We start from the raw sequence: 18,289 nt of genomic DNA on the forward strand, positions 1-18,289 counted from the left end.
TTGAACCAGCACCATTTGTTGAAAAGGCTATCTTTTTTCCATTGGATGTTTTCAGCCTCTTTGTCGAGGATCAAGTGGCCATAGGTGTGTGGGTTCATTTCTGGATCTTCAATCCTGTTCCATTGATCCTCCTGTCTGTCACTGTACCAATACCATGCAGTTTTTAACACTATTGCTCTGTAGTATTGCTTGAGGTCAGGGATACTGATTCCCCCAGATTTCCTTTTGTTGCTGAGAATAGTTTTAGCTATCCTGGGTTTTTTGTTGTTCCAGATGAATTTGATAATTGCTCTTTCTAGCTCTGTGAAGAATTGAGTTGGGATTTTGATGGGTATTGCATTGAATCTGTATAGTGCTTTAGGCAAAATGGCCATTTTAACTATATTGATTCTGCCGATCCATGAGCATGGGAGGTTTTCCCATTTTTTGAGGTCTTCTTCCATTTCCTTCTTCAGAGTCTTGAAGTTCTTGTCATACAGATCTTTCACATGTTTGGTAAGAGTCACCCCAAGATACTTTATACTGTTTGTGGCTATTGTGAAGGGGGTCATTTCCCTAATTTCTTTCTCAGCCTGCTTATCCTTTGAGTATAGGAAGGCCACTGATTTGCTTGAGTTGACTTTATAACCTGCCACTTTGCTGAAGTTGTTTATCAGCTGTAGGAGCTCTCTAGTGGAGTTCTTTGGGTCACTTAGGTAGACGATCATGTCGTCTGCAAATAATGATAGTTTGACTTCTTCCTTTCCAATTTGTATCCCTTTGACCTCCTTATGTTGTCGAATTGCCCGAGCTAGTACCTCAAGTACAATATTGAAAAGATAAGGAGAAAGGGGGCAGCCTTGTCTGGTCCCTGATTTCAGTGGGATTGCTTCAAGTTTCTCTCCATTTAGTTTGATGCTGGCTACCGGTTTGCTGTATATTGCTTTTACTATGTTTAGGTATGGGCCTTGAATTCCTGTTCTCTCCAAGACTTTAAGCATGAAGGGATGCTGAATTTTGTCAAATGCTTTTTCAGCATCCAATGAAATGACCATGTGGTTTTGTTCTTTGAGTTTGTTTATGTAGTGGATTGTATTGATGGATTTCCGTATATTGAACCAACCCTGCATTCCTGGGATAAAGCCTACTTGATCATGGTGGATGATCGTTTTGATGTGTTCTTGGATTCGGTTGGCAAGAATTTTATTGAGTATTTTTGCATCGATGTTCATAAGGGAAATTGGTCTGAAGTTCTCTTTCTTTGTTGGATCTTTGTGTGGCTTTGGTATCAGCGTAATTGTGGCTTCGTAGAAGGAATTGGGTAGTGTTCCTTCTGTTTCTATTTTGTGGAATAGTTTGAAGAGTATTGGTGTTAACTCTTCTTTGAAGGTCTGGTAGAATTCTGCACTGAAGCCATCTGGTCCTGTGCTTTTTTTGGTTGGAAGACTTTCTATGACTCCTTCTATTTCTTTAGGCATTATGGGACTGTTTAGATGGTCTAGTTGGTCCTGATTTAATTTTGGTATTTGGTATCTGTCAAGGAAATTGTCCATTTCCTCCAGATTCTCCAGTTGTGTTGAGTATAGGCTCTTGTAGTAGGATCTGATGATTTTTTGGATTTCCTCAGTTTCCGTTGTTTTATCTCCCTTTTCATTTCTAAGTTTGTTAATTTGGATACTTTCTCTGTGCCCTTTGGTCATTCTGGCTAAGGGTTTATCTATCTTGTTGATTTTCTCAAAGAACCAGCTCCTGGTATTGTTGATTTTTTGTATGGTTCTCTTTGTTTCTACTTGATTGATTTTGGCCCTGAGTTTGATGATTTCCTGCCTTCTACTCCTCCTGGGCGAAATAGCTTCTTTTTGTTCCAGGGCTTTCAGGTGTGTCATTAAGCTGGTAATGTATGCTCTCTCCATTTTCTTTTTGGAGGCACTCAGGGCTATGAGTTTTCCTCTTAGTACTGCTTTCATTGTGTCCCATAGATTTGGGTATGTTGTGTTTTCATTTTCATTGTGTTCTAAAAAGTCTTTAATTTCTTTCTTTATTTCTTCCTTGACCAAGGTATCATTGAGTAGAGTATTGTTCAGTTTCCACGTGTATGTGGGCTTTCTGTTGTTTCTGTTGCTATTGAAGACCACTTTTACTCCATAGTGATCAGATAGGAGGCATGGGATTAGTTCGATCTTCTTATATTTGTTGAGGTCTGTCTTGTGACCAATTATATGGTCGATTTTGGAGAAGGTACCATGAGGTGCTGAGAAAAAGGTATATTCTTTTGTTTTAGGATAGAATGTTCTATATATATCTGTTAAATCTAATTGGTCCAAAGCTTCAATTAGTTTCATTGTGTCCCTGTTTAGTTTCTGTTTTCCTGATCGGTCCATTGAGGAAAGTGCAGTGTTGAAGTCACCCACAATTATTGTGTTAGGTGCAATGTGTGCTTTTAGTTTTAATAAAGTTTCTTTTACAAAAGAGGGTGCCCTTACATTTGGGGCATAGATGTTCAGGATTGTCAGTTCTTCTTTTTGTATTTTTCCTTTGACCAGCAAGAAGTGTCCCTCAGGGTCTCTTTTGATGACTTTGGGTTGAAAGTCAATTTTATCTGATATTAAAATGGCTACTCCAGCTTGTTTCCTGAGACCATTTGCTTGTAAAATTGTCTTCCAGCCTTTTACTCTAAGGTAGTGTTTGTCTTTGACCCTGAGGTGTGTTTCCTGTAAGCAGCAAAATGTAGGGTCCTGTTTACGTATCCATTCAGTTAGTCTGTGTCTTTTTATTGGGGCATTAAGTCCATTGATGTTAAGAGATATTAAGGAATAGTGATTGTTACTTCCTATCATTTTTGACGTTATTTTTTAAATTTGAATGCTTAACTTCTTTTGGGTTTGATGAAAGGTTACTATCTTGCTTTTTCCAGGGTGAAGTTTCCCTCCTTGTATTGGTGTTGTCCTCCTATTATTCTTTTTAGGGCCGGGTTTGTGGATAGATATTGGGTAAACTTGGTTTTGTCATGAAATATCTTAGTTTCTCCATCTATGGTGATTGAGAGTTTTGCTGGATATAGTAGTTTTGGTTGGCATTTGTGTTCTCTTAGAGTCTGCATGAGATCTGCCCAGGACCTTCTAGCCTTCATAGTCTCAGGTGAAAAGTCTGCTGTGATTCTGATAGGTCTTCCTTTATATGTTACTTGGCCTTTTTCTCTTACTGCCTTTAGTATTCTTTCTTTGTTTAGAACATTTGGTGTTTTGATTATTATGTGACGGGAAGTATTTCTGTTCTGGTCCAGTCTGTTTGGAGTTCTGTAGGCTTCTTGTATATTCATGGGCATCTCTCTCTTTAGGTTAGGGAAGTTTTCTTCCATAATTTTATTGAAGATATTTGCTGGCCCTTTAAGTTGTAAATCTTCACTCTCCTCTATGCCTATAATCCTTAGGTTTGGTCTTCTCATTGTGTCCTGGATTTCCTGGATATTTTGGGTTACAAGCTTTTTGCTTTTTGCATTTTCTTTAACTGTTGAGTCCATGGTTTCTATGGAATCTTCAGCATCTGAGATTCTTTCTTCTATCTCTTGTATTCTGTTGTTGATATTTGTATCTCTGTCCCCTGATTTCTTCCCAAGGCTTTCTATCTCCAAAGTTGTCTCCCTTTGAGTTTTCTTAGTTGTTTCTACTTCTGATTTTAGATCCTGGATGGTTTTGCTTAGCTCCTTCACTTGCATGTTTGTGTTTTCCTGTAATTCTTTAAGAGATTTTTGTGTTTTCTCTTTCATGAGCTCAGCCTGTTGACCAAAGTTCTCCTGTATTTCTTTAAGAGATTTTTGTGTTTCGTCTTTCATGACCTCAGCCTGTTGAGCAAAGTTCTCCTGTATTTCTTTAAGTGTTTTTTGCATTTCCTCCTTGTTGGCTTTTGTATTCTCCTGGATTTCTTTCAATGATTTTTGTGTTTCCCTTGCAAGGGCTTCTACCTTTTGATCCATTGTCTCCTGAATTTCTTTATGTATGACCTTCATGTGTTCCTGTACCAGCATCATGACCAGTGATTTTAAATCCAAATCTTGTTTTACTGGTGTGATGGGGTATCCAGGACATGTTGGTAGAGGAGAATTGGGTTCAGATGTTGCCATATTGCCTTGATTTCTGTTAGTGACGTTCCTGCGTTTGCCTTTTGCCATCTAGATCTCACTGGTGTTAGTTTATCTTGTCAGTGCTGGACTCACCAGTGCAAGCTGCCCCTTCCCAGTTGGCCTCTGGTGCACAGCTTACCTCCTGCACTGCTTGTAGACAGTGTGCTGCTGCCCAGGCTGTTCAGATCCCAAAGCAGGCACCCGAAGGCTCCCGCTGGGGCCCGCTGGATTCACTGGAGCACACTGACTTCTCCCAGCTGGCCGCCCGGAAGCCCAGCTAGCCACTTGCAGGACTTGGAGATGTAATGCTGCCGCCCAGACTGATCTGGATCCGGAAGCGGAGAGAGTAGAGCTAAGGGCTTCTGCCTGAGGCCTTGCCCCAGATTGTGTCTGTGGAGCAGATGGAGCCCGTGTGCACTCCCAGGGAGTGCCGACGGTGTATGCTACTGTGACCTCCCCTGAGTTCCGCTCACTCCGCTGGGCAGCCGATTTGCCAACCGGGCTATCGCACACAAGGTTAGCCTGGCCGCCCAGTCCCTGAGTCCAGGCAAAAGCCTGGGAGGCCAAGGTCCGAGCAAAGTTCCCCTACGGCTTTGACTGTTAATTGGGTTTGCCAGGTGACTAGGATGGCGGGCGTGTGCGCCCGTGCTCCCTGAAAGCGCCGGGAGAGTCTGCTTTGCTAACAATCGCCTGGGCGGGTTGACTCACAGATGGCCCACCAAGCCGCCCAGTTCTTGGGGTCAGTCCTGTGCCTTTTGGGGCCTGGACCCCCGCTTTGTTAGCCTTAGGCTATGCCTGTTACAGGTCTGCCCGCCTGAGCTCTCTGTCGTCCTGCAGGCAAAATGGCGGCGGCGCGCTCGCAGGCCTGGGCAAAAAACCTCCTGGTTGGGTTGGCACCCCGATGGCCCCCCGACCCGCCCAGGGCCTGGGTGCAGGCCAACGCCCGTCGGGCTCAGACCACCGCGGTGTTGGCCTCGGATTATGTTTGTGTACCTCAGTCTGTCCGATTCCTGGAGTACGGAACCAAGATGGATCCTCCTCTCCTGACTGGTGGGAGGCCGAGTTCTGAAGTGGCCTCCGTGCAGGAAAGGCGCCGCACAACTGCAGCTGCTTGCTGTCCGGCTGGTCTGCGAAGGTCAGTGGTCGTGGGCGCAGGGCCTAACTGGTCCCTGTGACGCCTTGGTTCCACTGCTGATGGCCCTTCAGCTGGAGCAGCCCCTTTGTGGCTTTTTACAGGGTTTCCTGTGATGGAACTCAGGTTGTCAGTCTTGTATAGTAAGTGCTTTCTACCTGCTGAGCCATCTCTCTGGCCCTTACCCACTTTTAATTTGCATTTCCTAGTGATTAGTGGTTTTGAGAATCTTTTCATGTATTTGTTGGGCATTAATGGACCTTGAGAAACGGCTATTTATCGTCTTCTAGCTCAGCAAATACTACCTCGACTTGATTATACACTTTGTTTACATGCTTTCCTTGAGATTGGACCGGTGGATGCTCCCAAAGTATCTTCGTGCTGCTCAGCTTCTAGTGGGCACCTCTTGAAGTCTGCTTCACTCTTTCTGTCTGGGCATGGTGCTCCAGTGGTGGAAAGCTTGCCTACAAGTGCCCACGTCTTACACCAAAGCCTGTAGGTTCTCATCACCTAATTTAATGTCTAAACTCAGTTGTTTTGATTTCAGATCACACTTTGGCCTTCCCACAGCTCACCTGAGCAACCTGATTTTCATTTGCTTCACTACATACCTGCTCTACTCTGCCAAACCAGTTTTATGACTTTCTTTGGACACATACCTTTTCCTCTTTCTCATACATTTTGTATTGTCTTAAATAACCCCATACTTTCCCCATTACTGATGCTGTATCTCCATTACTAAAACCAAACCCAAGGCTGGTGAGGTTGCTCAGTGGTTGTGGTATAAAAGACTTTTCCTGGGGAGACACAACATATACACAAGTGTCTACTCATGCCTGAGAGGGAAGCCAAAACAGGTCAAAGTAATGGTTCTATAAAGTTCAACTTGGTGAAACAATGATTTTTTTTTATTAGAGTTATTGACAGGAGCAAGAGTAAGGCAGTGTTACAGGAGAAAACTCAAATGCATTACTAAGAAGCCTACTCACAAAGGGTAACCACTCACAAAGCTGCAGGATTTGCAGGCAGCACAACAGGCCCCAGACTCTCCTCTCAGCAGCTCAGCTGGTTAGTCTCTTTTCCCAGCAGTTATTTATTGCTTCTGTAACCCTGAGGAGGGCCATACCTGAACTCTGTAAGTTTCATCTTTCCTAGACTGGAGAGGTGTGTTTACTTTCTGAGTCTCATAAACTTTTTCCCAACTTCCTGCTGGGAAGGTTTCAACTGGAGGAAAAAGTTGATGCAACGGTGTTGAGCACTTGGCTAGCCTGCTTAAGGCCCTGAGTTCAATCTTCTGAAACACACACACACACACACACACACACACACACACACACACACACACGAGTGTGACATTTTATTCATTCATAAAGGATGAAAACTTATGATGAGCCTGGAGATCTTATATGCAAAATGGGAACTCAAGAGGGAGATTATGTGGGGGAAAGGAAGAAGACTGGTGGGAAAAGTGGTAAGAGAAAGGGTAAGGACTGATGACTATGAGCTAAGTACAGCGATACAGACCTATTTTTAATATGCCCACAGGGCTTGTTCCTCCAACTTGCCCATGAATTTCATGGAACGTATGCTTTTATGAACACAATTATACTTAATACTTTAAATGTCTAAGAACTTCCAAAGTTTATGGCATCTGTCATATACCCATAAAACACAGTATATTTCATGATTTAAAGGAAATATTGTATAAACAATATATACTTCTTCTAAAAAAAAAAAAAAACCAGGAATCTTAACCCGCTTAATCATTTCTAAGAAGTAAATCAAATAAACTGGTATTTTCCTAGCCAGCCACGTGCCTAGCATGCTGGTAGGTCCTGCAGGAAGTATGATGTCATTTGTGAGAGGCTGAATGTGCTGACAGATCCTAGCTAGGCCCATATAGAAACAGGACTCTGACCCACCACCTTTGCACCTGGATACACAAAGATAGCAACAATATCTACAACAAATCAGGTGGCCAGGACTTGTCAAACAACTGTCAGCTTTCCTAGATTTTTCATGTCCACTTAGACTAGACCAGAGAAAGTCAATGACACACCCCAGGCAACCTTTTTATATGCTTACTTTTAATAAATCGACAACCTACTCATATCTACATAATGGATTCTAAGGTTTAGAGGGCCTAGCTATATTTTTTTTCCACCTCCACTAAAAGCATTTTTACTGCCTTGCCTGCTTTGAGTCACTGGCAAATACAAGTGATGCTGGCTATATGACTGGCTGCAGCAAGCCTAATCACAGGTGAACCCTTTGGCATTTCTGGGGTTCTAGTCCCAAGATCCCATTCAAACCCCAAACACTGAGGGCATTCAAGTCTCACACATAAAATGATACATTATTTGCATAAAGATTACCTATATTCCCTTCATCTTCTTTAAATACTTTCTCTATTATTTATAGTACCCAGTACAAAGTAATTGTCTGTAGTTTTTCTCTCTGTGTGTAGCTCATGAATGTGCGAGCACTTGTGCATGTAGGAGGGAGCTTGCATGCCTGGTATCTGCAGAAGCCAGACGAGGGTGTTGGATCATCCCCTGAAACTGGAGCTACAGACAGTTGTGAGCTGCTGTGTGGGTGCTGGAAATCTGAACCAAGGTCCTCTCTGAAAGCAATAGGTGTTACTGAGCTATATCTCCGGTTCCTCATTAAATTTTTGGCACAGGACATGCCAAATGGGTTATGCTGGATGGCCAGAGAACCACAGGGATCTGCCTGTCTCTGACACCCGAGCACTGGGATTATAAGTGTGCTCCCTACCACTCTTAGATGTTTCTTTTTTAAATGTGGGCTCTGGAGGATGGAACTAGGGTCCTTGTGCTTACATGGCAAGTACTTTCCCCTCTTACCCATCTTTCTAGCACTTTAAATATAAACAGCTTTTATACCATATTGCTTAGGGGAAATGACAATAAGAGAAAGTCTTCACATGTTCAATACTGGTGTAATTTTTCTGAGCATTGTATATATGCAGCTAGTTAAATCCATGGCACATAACCTATAGATACAAGGACTGTCAATATCTCTGTCTTTTTGCATTTAGGTGTGCACTTATTCCCATACTTTGGATTCATGGATTTAAAAGTAGGTTCAACTATCAACATAGAGGCCTAATGTCTCAGGGCAGAATCATCTGTAACTTCCTAGGCCTTGAACCTAAATTATAGCCTTTGAGACTGGTATACTGGCTAGTCAGTGGACACACAAATTTGATTTTATATCATCGTACAAATAGTTTGGGAGGATTGCATTTTCCAGATCGCATTTTCTGGGGATGTTTTGAAAAGTGTCACATCCAATACCAGATGGATCTTAACAAATTATAATAAATTTCACAAGACCTTTTAAAGTGATCAACTTTGGAGAGTAAGAAGGAAATTAATAAAAGGATCAAGCCCATGAAGTTACTCGAAGAGCTACAAGCAGATAGGAATGGAGACAAGAAAGTGATTCATTGTACTGGAATGATCAAGGGGCAGAAGGATGCTCGAGTTCATTTAAGACATATTAACTACCAGCTCATTAACTGCTGCTATTCTACATAATGGAGAACAAAAGGAAGATTCTTGTTGTTGTGAAACTAATATTGAAAGCATATCCTTGACATTTGGTGGGAAGGATAGGCAGTGACACATTTCTAAGACTTATCTCCCATAGAATTAGGAGATGGAGCCAGCCAGGTGCTATATGCATGGTGGTTCTAGTTACTCTCTACCAGGAAGGGCGCTTGAGTCCAGGAGTTTGAGAACAGCCAGAAGCAGACATTTGAGATGGTTGTGACTTTGCCTAGCATATGCAAACTCTAAGTTTGAACCCTAACTCTGAACAAAAAAACAAACAAAAACCCAGGACCTGAAGTTACCAGATCAGACAACAGTTATTTTCCAAGACATTTAAGTAACTAAGGATTTAATCTGAGTAAGATATATAGGTGAATACATGGGGCAAAAATGCCCGAATTGATCAGTGTCTTCGGATTACTATTGCAGTGATAAAATGCCATGACCCAGATCGCAGTTCATCATCAAAGGATCCATCACCAAAAGAAGTCAGAACAGGAACTAAAGCAGGGCAGGAACCTGAAGCAGGAACTGAAGCAGAGGCCATGGAGGAGTGCTGCCTACTGGCATGCTCCTCAGTTTTCTTATACAACCAAGGGACCACATGCTCCTGGACTAGTACTGCTCTCAGTGGGCTGTGCCCTCTCATATCAGTCATTAAGAAAGTACCCTATGGGCCAATCTGATAGGGCATTTCCCCAGCTCCCTCTTCCCAGATGATCCTGGATTGTGGCAAGCTGACAAAAAAAAATCTAGCCAGATAAGCCTGGTTTTATGGAGAAGTTTTGGAGAATTTCCCTAAGACAGCTGGGGGAAAATATTACTGGGAGAGTTAAATTAATTTTGAGAGTACATGAAAATAATCTACCTGGAACGATTTTGTTCCACACACAAACACTGGCACCACTGCCCTTTAGCAGATGCTCTGGGATTATGTGGTAATAGCAGTAGGTGTGTAGGTGCTGTCATTTTAAGTGACTCATATTCATAGATAGAGAAACTGATGTATACTGTAGATAATCCTCAATATTCTGTAACAAACTTTCAGAATTAAAATGCATGTGCTGGGTGTGTAGTAATGCATACCTCTGACCCCAGCATTCAGGACAGAGAGACAGGCAGATTTATGTGATTTCAAGGTCAGTTTGGTACTCATAGTGGTTTCCAGGCTGGCTAGGGCTATGAACTGAGATTGTGTCAAAACAAACAAAAAATCCAGAACTCACTCCTCCTCCCCTTCCTCCTCCCCCTCCTCCTCCTCCTCTTCTTCTTCTTCTTCTTCTTCTTCTTCTTCTTCTTCTTCTTCTTCTTCTTCTTCTTCTTCTCTCTCTCTCTCTCTCTCTCTCTCTCTCTCTCTCTCTCTCTCTCTCTCTCTCTCTCTCTCTCCTCACTATATAGCTTTAGCTGTCTTGTAACTCACAATGTAGACTAGGCTGGCCTTGAAATTAAAGCACTGAGATTAAAGGCATGTGCCATCATGCCTGGCCTTGACTCTTGATCTTGGCTGATTTGAACTATATCAGATATCAGGCATAAAGCATAAAAAAATTAAGCTGACTGTGGCTCCTAAAGATGTTAATGAGAGTGAAAACCTTGTGCTGGAATAATATGATGTATGGGTATAGCCAACCCCCTACTGTGTAGCATAGTAATTTCAAGTACTTGCTACACTATGGCTATAGTGTTTTTTTTTTTTTTTCCATTCTGAATGATAAGTGTTTTATTTTAGAAGGCACACATTTTGGGAAGTTGATAGAGCCAGCCAATACTTGGAAAGAGGATAGACCAGATTTGAAACAGGTAAGAACAGACAGTATGTGTCTTCGTTAGGGTTTTACTGCTGTGAACAGATATAATGACCCAGGCAACTCTTATAAAGACAACATTTAATTGGGGCTGGCTTACAGGTTCAGAGATTCAGTCCAGTATCAACAAGGTGGGAACATGGCAGCATCAAGGCAGGCATGGTACAGGAGGAACTGAGAGTGCTACCACTTCATCTGAAGACTCCTAAGAGAATACTGACTTCGATAGGAAGAGGGTCTTAAAGGCAAAGCCCATAGTGACACACCTACTCCAAGGCCACACCTCCAAATAGTGCCACTCCCTGGGCCAAACATATTCAAACAACTACAGTATGCTAAATAATTTCTTCTTAACTGAATGGTCAAGCCAGTTGTGTTTGTGTGCAGGAGTGTACAGACGGAGGCCAGAGATTGTTAGGTATCCTGCCTGCTCTGTCACTCTTACTCCTGAGAAGAGTCTCTTACTGAACCTGAAGTGTCTAGCAACCAGGAAGACAGACCCTTCCATCTGTCTCTCATGGTGCTGGGGTTATGAATGTGCACATGACCAAGCCCAGCTTTTTACATGGGTGCTAGGGATCTGAAATCAGGACCTCATGCTTGCACAGCAAGGTCTTTTGTCCACTGAGCCATCTCTCCTGTTCCAGCAGTGGGTTTCTCAATGACTGGTAGTGTTTTATGTCAGTGTTTTTTTAGAATCCGACCAGATCACAAAATGTTCATCTTAGTTTTAGTCATTAGACTTTATAGACAAAGAGTTAAAAGACAAAGGATGAACCACACTGTGACTACATGAGCAAAAAAAAAAAAAATTGTCTTTGCCTCATTTGATAAAAATGCTAACAATGCAATTCTGGCTATAGAAGCTTTAAGTCTCGTGTTTTCAAAACACAAATCAGGATCCTGGCTAACTTTTTTTTATTTTATGGGTGCTTCAATACACTTAACCCCCATACTTTTGTCAGACTAGCATCTGTGGAAGTCTTATGTGTCAGGCTAATCTGATTTCTGTTTGAAAACTTATGTATTCGGGTGTAAACATACACTGGAGGCACTCACATGATTTTATATTTTTCATTTTATTTTTTTCGGATAAAAAGTGAGGGCCAGGAAGATGAATAATTTCGCTTATACAACTTCTAACTGCAAAAATGAAGTTTATGGACAAAAAACTATCTAGGAATCCGGCGGGTGCCAAGCTACGCTGCCTGTTTTTAGAAAGGGATACAGGAAAATGCTAACTTAAACTTTGGAGGAAATGGTGCAGTCAGCTTTCGCTTCAGGGCGGGGCTGTGGGGAAGTCTGGCAGCCTTGCCAGGGCTGGGCTCTCCCTCTCCTAGACATCCCCGCCTTCTTCCATCCGCTCTCTTCCTTAGTCTTTTCCTTCGCGGCACCGTCGCGCGTCCAAGTCGAAAGCCGGTTAGCGGCTGGAGTCCACACTACCGCAACTTCAACTTGGAGACGTGCTCTCCGCGGGTCCGAAGTCGCGCCCAGTGTGACGTAACCCGCGCGCCGGCCCTCTTGGAGCTAGGGGGCGGGACCGCAGAAGCTGACTGGGCAGGGGCGGGGCCTGCCGGGCTGTCTGGGGGCGGGGCTCTGGGTTGACCACCCAGGCCTAGGGTCGGGATTGTCAACTCGGGGAGGAACCCGGATGGACAAACTGACAGCTGAGCTTGACCGGTTGACTCACTGAGTGATGGGGAGGATGTCACCTAGTTGGTGGACAAGCTGGGAGCCTAGAGTCTCCAGGACGGGGTCCAGGGTGCCTGGAGCAGTTCCTGTGTACCGGGACGTGCGGCCAGGTTCGCTATCCAGGGCTGGAGCTTGACTGGAATCGCGCAGCGTAGCCTAGTTAATTGGTGGCTGACGGGCAGGAGGCGGGGCCTGCCGGTTGGCCAGCTGCGGGATGGGCTTGTTTGGCCAGCAGTGGGCGTGGCCTGGCTGGCCGACCGGCCGGGGGCGGGGCCTGGGCCGCGGCCGCAATCCGGGCCTCCAGGACTCTCGCTGCCAGCGCGGTTCGGTGGCCTGGGTCACTCCCCTCCGTCGGGGCCGAGTGCTGTGACAGCCGCGGCCCTGAGCCGAGGGGCAGCGCAGCTTCTGAAGTTAGGCCTGCCGCGCGGCATGATGCAGGGGTCTGTGCGTGCGGTGTGAGGCGGCGGCTCTGGGCGGCGGGCCGGGCCGGGGCCGCTCATGGTGCCGCCACGACTCCATCGAGGGGCAGGAAGGCCAGGTAGGCAGTGGGCCGGCATCTGCGGCCCAGGAGGACGGGTCAGAGTCCTCTCGCCCCTCTCGAGGCAAGAGGCTGGGCTTTCCTCACGGCTTTTCCTTACCCAGGGGTGGCTTCCCTGTCCCAGCTGTTTTCTGTCGTCCTCTTGGACTGCAGCAGGGGTGTAGTGACTGGGCGGGTGGGGAGCGAGGATGATCTTGGTCCTCACGTGGGGTGAGTGGAACCTCGCACATCACTTCCTGTCTGCGTGCCAAATCCCCTGGAGATGGGGGATAAGGACACTTTTTTTTTGATGCACGCGCGCGCGTGTCTAGACTGCCAGGGGCGGATGCCCTGTAAGAAGAATCTAGAGAGTTCTGTTTTATGAGACTTCGAGGATCTGTTTTATGACACTCTTTAATGTGCCATATGCGGAATGTTTTTTTCCCCTGCCTGCTACCCAGGACCTCTTTGAGTATAATCTTTTTTTCTTGGGGGTGCAGTGGGGGTTGGTGGGTTGGGGACAGGTCTCCTGTATCCCAGACTGGTCTCAAAATCACTTGTAGCCAAGGATAACCTTGAACTTTTGTGTTCTGCCTTAGAGGCATGCACCAGTACACCTGGTTTATGCACTGGTTCCATTGAACTCAGGGCTCCATGCACTCTCCCAATTAAGCTACACCCCTAGCCTGGTGTTTCTTGTTTGGTTTGGTTTTGTTGTTATTATTTTGTGATATGGTCTCCTGTGGCCTCTAACTCACTTGGTATTCTAACTCACTATGTATTCAAAACTGAAGTGTTTGACTTCAGTTAACCTTTTTGAAATCAAATCAGAAGATTTGATCTTCTGATTCTCCCATCCCCCTACTTCCCAAGTGCTAGAATTTATAGGCATGTGCCTCTGCACCCAGTTTGGGAAGTGACTGGGACAGAACCCAAGAACTCATGCATGCTAGGTGAGCATTACCCTACTTAGCTTCATGTCTCCAGTGTGGCTTCTGTTGAATACATTTTGATAGTCTTTGAAGGTGAAGAGTGAAAAAGATGTGATTTTACACTTGAACTTTCCCTAAGCATTATTTCTGTGGTGGTGTTTTAGGTGGGCTGAGTTCTTCACCTCCATTTAGACTGATATCTGCCCGTTTTGCAGGCATTGCATTTGAGCATCTCAGAGAAGCCCTTGCAACAAGGTAAATTCTCACTTTATCAAAAGCATCGCCTACTAGCAAATGCCTCCTGTTTCCATGGACTGGATTTCTAATTTTTATGTGGTTCTTCTGAAAGAAGCTTTAATGAGATCTCTCTGTTTTCTAAATTAACAGACTGCAAATGGTTTATGTATTTATCATGAACCGTGTGAATTCCCAGAGCAGCGGCTTCAGTCAGCGCAGGCGAATGGCTCTGGGGATAGTGATTCTCCTGCTGGTTGATGTGATATGGGTGGCATCCTCAGAACTCACCTCGGTAGGTACTTCGCTACCAGTGATGCTGCACTGTAATAGAATCAACACTGACCTCTAGCATTTTACTAATGATGTAGGATAACATGTATTGTCAAACTAGTATGTCTCTGTTAGTGCCTCATGTGGCTAACATCAGTGTTTTAAATATGGTTGAATTCTTTGTTTTTCTTTGGCACTGAATAAGTGTCATTTCAAGTGAAAATTGACATGATGTTCTTTGTTGTTTCCTGAAGTTACAAAACCTTTGTGTGTGTGTGTGTGTTTATATATGTATATGTGTGTACATGTGCCTGTGGAGGCCAGAAGGGGGCATCTGAGTCTTTGGAACTCAGATGCAGCTGTGAGCCACCTGTCATGGGTCCTGGGGACTGAACTCTGAAGGAATACTAAGCTCTTTGCACAATGGAGCCATTTCTACAGTCCTGCCTATAGCTCTCTCACATTTCTACAGTCCTACCTACAGCTCTCTCACATTTCTACAGTCCTACCTACAGCTCTCTCACATTTCTACAGTCCTACCTACAGCTCTCTCACATTTCTACAGTCCTACCTACAGCTCTCTCACATTTCTACAGTCCTACCTCCAGCTCTCTCACACTACTACAGTCCTACCTACAGCTCTCTCACATTTCCACAGTCCTGCCTACAGCTCTCTCACACTTCTACAGTCCTACCTACAGCTCTCTCACATTTGTAGAATCTCAGAATATATTTTCTTATTACATAAAGGTAGTTTTTGTTTTAGTCAAAATTGAATTTATTTTTTCATAAATACTATTTTTTTTAATAGTATATATTTTAACATTGAGGAACAGTAGAAAGTAAGGGTCTGGGTATACAGCTTAGTAGATTCTTGCTACATAAGAATAAATTTGAAAAAGAGGGTATTTTTGGAAAAGTAAACATAAGTCATCAGATTTTTCATGTACAAGTCACTGTTATCCACATGCATACACTGGTCAATCCACATTTGTGTGTTTACTGAGTCACACATTTTTTTTATCAAAATCACTGTGTTTGACTTCAGTTAACCTTTTTGTTAAGTGATGTCTCATTGGTAGTAGTATGGTACTTTGCGTTTATAAGTAAATTTTACTTCGAATTTGTATACTTTTTCATTAATGATCTTTGTAAGAAGATAACAATTTTGTCATTTATAGTTTTTATTACATTTATTTATTTACTTATTAATTTAGATGCATGCATGCACATGCGTGCCACAGATTTAGAACACGGAAAACAGTAGATTAAATTATAATTTAGCAATTTATATATAAAGGTTAGAAAAGTTATTGAAGCATTATGTTGTACACAGAATATGTATTTTAGGGTGCTTTTGTTTATTCTGTTTATTTGTTCAGAGGGCAACTTGTGGAAGTCTGTTTTCTCCTTCAATTATGTGGATCCAGGAGTCCATGGATCCAGGGATCAAATTCATGTTATTAGGGTTGGCAGCAAGACCCATTACCTACTGAGCCATCTGGCTATCACAAGTTTTATTTTCAGAATTAATCACTTGGGCTTCACATATTGCAGTCATAAGGAAATATCTATGAGGAAACTTATGTTTATAAAATGGCTTTAAATGTCAGAACAGGCCATTTGATATTTTGGATCTCACATTGTAGCTAAGTCAATATTTGCCATTATATCTTGTGAGTAAATACATTTTTGCCCTTCTGAGATTTGGCTCTGGAATACCACAGACACTTTGTGTTTTTTTTTTTTTTTTTACTTGAAAACTCTTCTGTAATCTCCTTTTAGATTAACATTCCATAATTTTGCTTCAGAGAAATATCTTTCATGTTGATGGGCTCCTAAAACTAACTAACTCTTAGATTTTGAAGCATTAAGTAAATTGTTTTGTTCATCAGATAAAAAGCTTTTGAACAAGGCTAAGCATGCTTTTAGATCCCAGTACTCCGGAGGCAGAGACTGGCAGAGATATCTCTCTGAGTTCCCACATCACTTGGTCTACATAGTGAGTTTCTGCCTACAGTGAGACTCTGTCACCCATACTCCTGTCCTACTCCTGCCCAAAGGAAGGATTTAGAACATGGAAGCAGTAGATTAAATTATAATTTATGGATATTAATTTGGATATGGATATATATTAAATTATAATTATATGGATATATCCATATATCCAAAAGTTAGGAAAGTTATTGAACCATTATATTGTATGCAGAATAAATGTTTTAGGGTGATTTTTGCATATTCAGTTTTCAGTATTTTCTTTTGACAGTTTCCTCCTGTGTAGCCCAGGCTGGTCTGGAATTCCCTCTTTAGTCCACACCATTTCCTCTTATGTACTGGGACTCTATATGAGTGTCTCCACTGTACAGGGCTGTAGTTTTCATCTGTCATTATACCACAAAAGAGCTAGGAAAGAAATTAGCTTTTAAACATATAACATGCTTTAGTGAAAAAATTATAAGCTTGTTATTTTAGAGCATATATAATAGTTTTAAATCTTCAGCCAGGTAAACATACCAGACTTCAGGACAGTGTTTGCCCTATAAGCAAGACGGCCAGAGTTTGGATCCTTAGAACCTATGTAAAAACCAGACAGGTGTGGTGTCCTCCTGTAATTCCAGCACCCAGGAAATAGAGGCCTGGGATCCCAGGAACAAACTGGCTAGTTAGACTCACTGGAATTGGCAAGCTATAGGTTCAGTGAGAGACCTTCCCTCCATAAATAGTCAGGAATGGAGAAAGATGTGGAATGTCAGCTTCAGTCATCTGCATATGCACCTGTTCACACAAGTGCCAATATACATATGCACAGCCCAGACACACTGGAAACACATGAAAAAGGAGAGACTAAAATGGTGTAATAAATCCCCATGACTCATCATTTTAACAGCGGTCAGTCTTTCTAATCTTATCAACCATGTTCATCCCCTGTTTCCTGGAGTAGTTTATGCAAATTCTCACTATATCATTTTTTTCCTACTTATCCCACTGAAAATCACATTGTTTTTATTTTAAAAGCATAATTGCTGCTATTACCATATCTAATAAAATGAACTATCATTTATTAGAATCACATGCTGACCAGTTCGTAGTCACATTGTTCCTGATGTATCAGGGTCACTCACACAACCCAGTTAGGCTCAGATCCACAAGACTTTTGTTGTAGCTCTGAACTGTATGCCACTCCCTGTTTGCTTTTCCTTTGTGTAGTGGAGAAAATAGGTCATTCGTCCTGTGAGACACCTCACCTCCTTGGTCTTGCTCATTGCTTCCTTGCCCTGTCATTTAATTTGTTCTTCTACTTCATATAAAATGGAGTTAGGACTTGATTTAGGTTCATTTCTTGAGCAAGAATATCTTAGTAGTATTGGGTACTGTATGACATCAGGACAGGAGGCATATAATGGCTGCACAGCTATTTTGGGTGATGTCAGCTGGATATGGTTCTGTAGATAGAGGTGCTTGCCACTACGCCCAACTGCCTGAGTTTTAACCCGGAGACCCATGTAATAAACCAAGAGAACCAACTCCTACAAGCTATCGGCTGACCAGTACCACACACACAATTTAAAAGGTAAAACTCACCAATGGCCAGCCTAGTCTCTTCAGTGAGTTCTAGGCCAGTGACAGGCCATGGCTTAGACAACAGAAATGTTGAAAGATGGCACTGGGGCTTGTCATCTGGTCTCCATATACATGCACACACATGTGTGTACCCACAAACACATGTACCTACACACAGACACACACACACACACACACACACACACACAGAGAGAGAGAGAGAGAGAGACAGAGACAGAGACAGACAGACAGAGACAGACAGAGACTTCCATAACCCTACACCTTTCTTTTCTCCCTCTGGAACTTCCCTGACCTCTGAAACTCCTGTGTGACACTTAGCACATTTCTTCATGTATGTGCCTCTTCAGGAGCTGGGAAGACTGCTTTAGCTTTCCTTAACCCCTAACACAGATACTATTGCATAATAGGTTTCCAGTGGACTGACTCCCACCCCTGCCCTTTTTTT

At 43.1% G+C, this 18,289-nt stretch overlaps 1 protein-coding gene across 4 annotated transcripts in view; it reads left to right on the forward strand.

Annotated features, from left to right (window-relative positions):
* Positions 1-12,208: 12,208 nt before the first annotated feature.
* The window catches only part of Slc35f5 (solute carrier family 35 member F5), a 34,021-nt gene continuing 27,940 nt past the window's right edge, over positions 12,209-18,289 (forward strand). Inside the window, exons 1-3 of one of the 4 annotated variants that reach the window (XM_052200605.1) lie at positions 12,209-12,416; positions 13,920-14,010; positions 14,143-14,284. In XM_052200605.1, the coding sequence (XP_052056565.1) occupies positions 12,311-12,416; positions 13,920-14,010; positions 14,143-14,284 (339 nt within the window). In that variant the 5' untranslated portion in view covers positions 12,209-12,310. Of the gene's footprint in view, positions 12,417-12,562; positions 12,845-13,919; positions 14,011-14,142; positions 14,285-18,289 lie in introns of those variants that run through there. The other 3 variants (XM_052200606.1, XM_052200607.1, XM_052200608.1) reach the window with 3 other exon arrangements.

This window comes from Apodemus sylvaticus, chromosome 12 (assembly GCF_947179515.1).
Source record: "Apodemus sylvaticus chromosome 12, mApoSyl1.1, whole genome shotgun sequence".
Lineage (NCBI taxonomy): Eukaryota > Metazoa > Chordata > Mammalia > Rodentia > Muridae > Apodemus > Apodemus sylvaticus.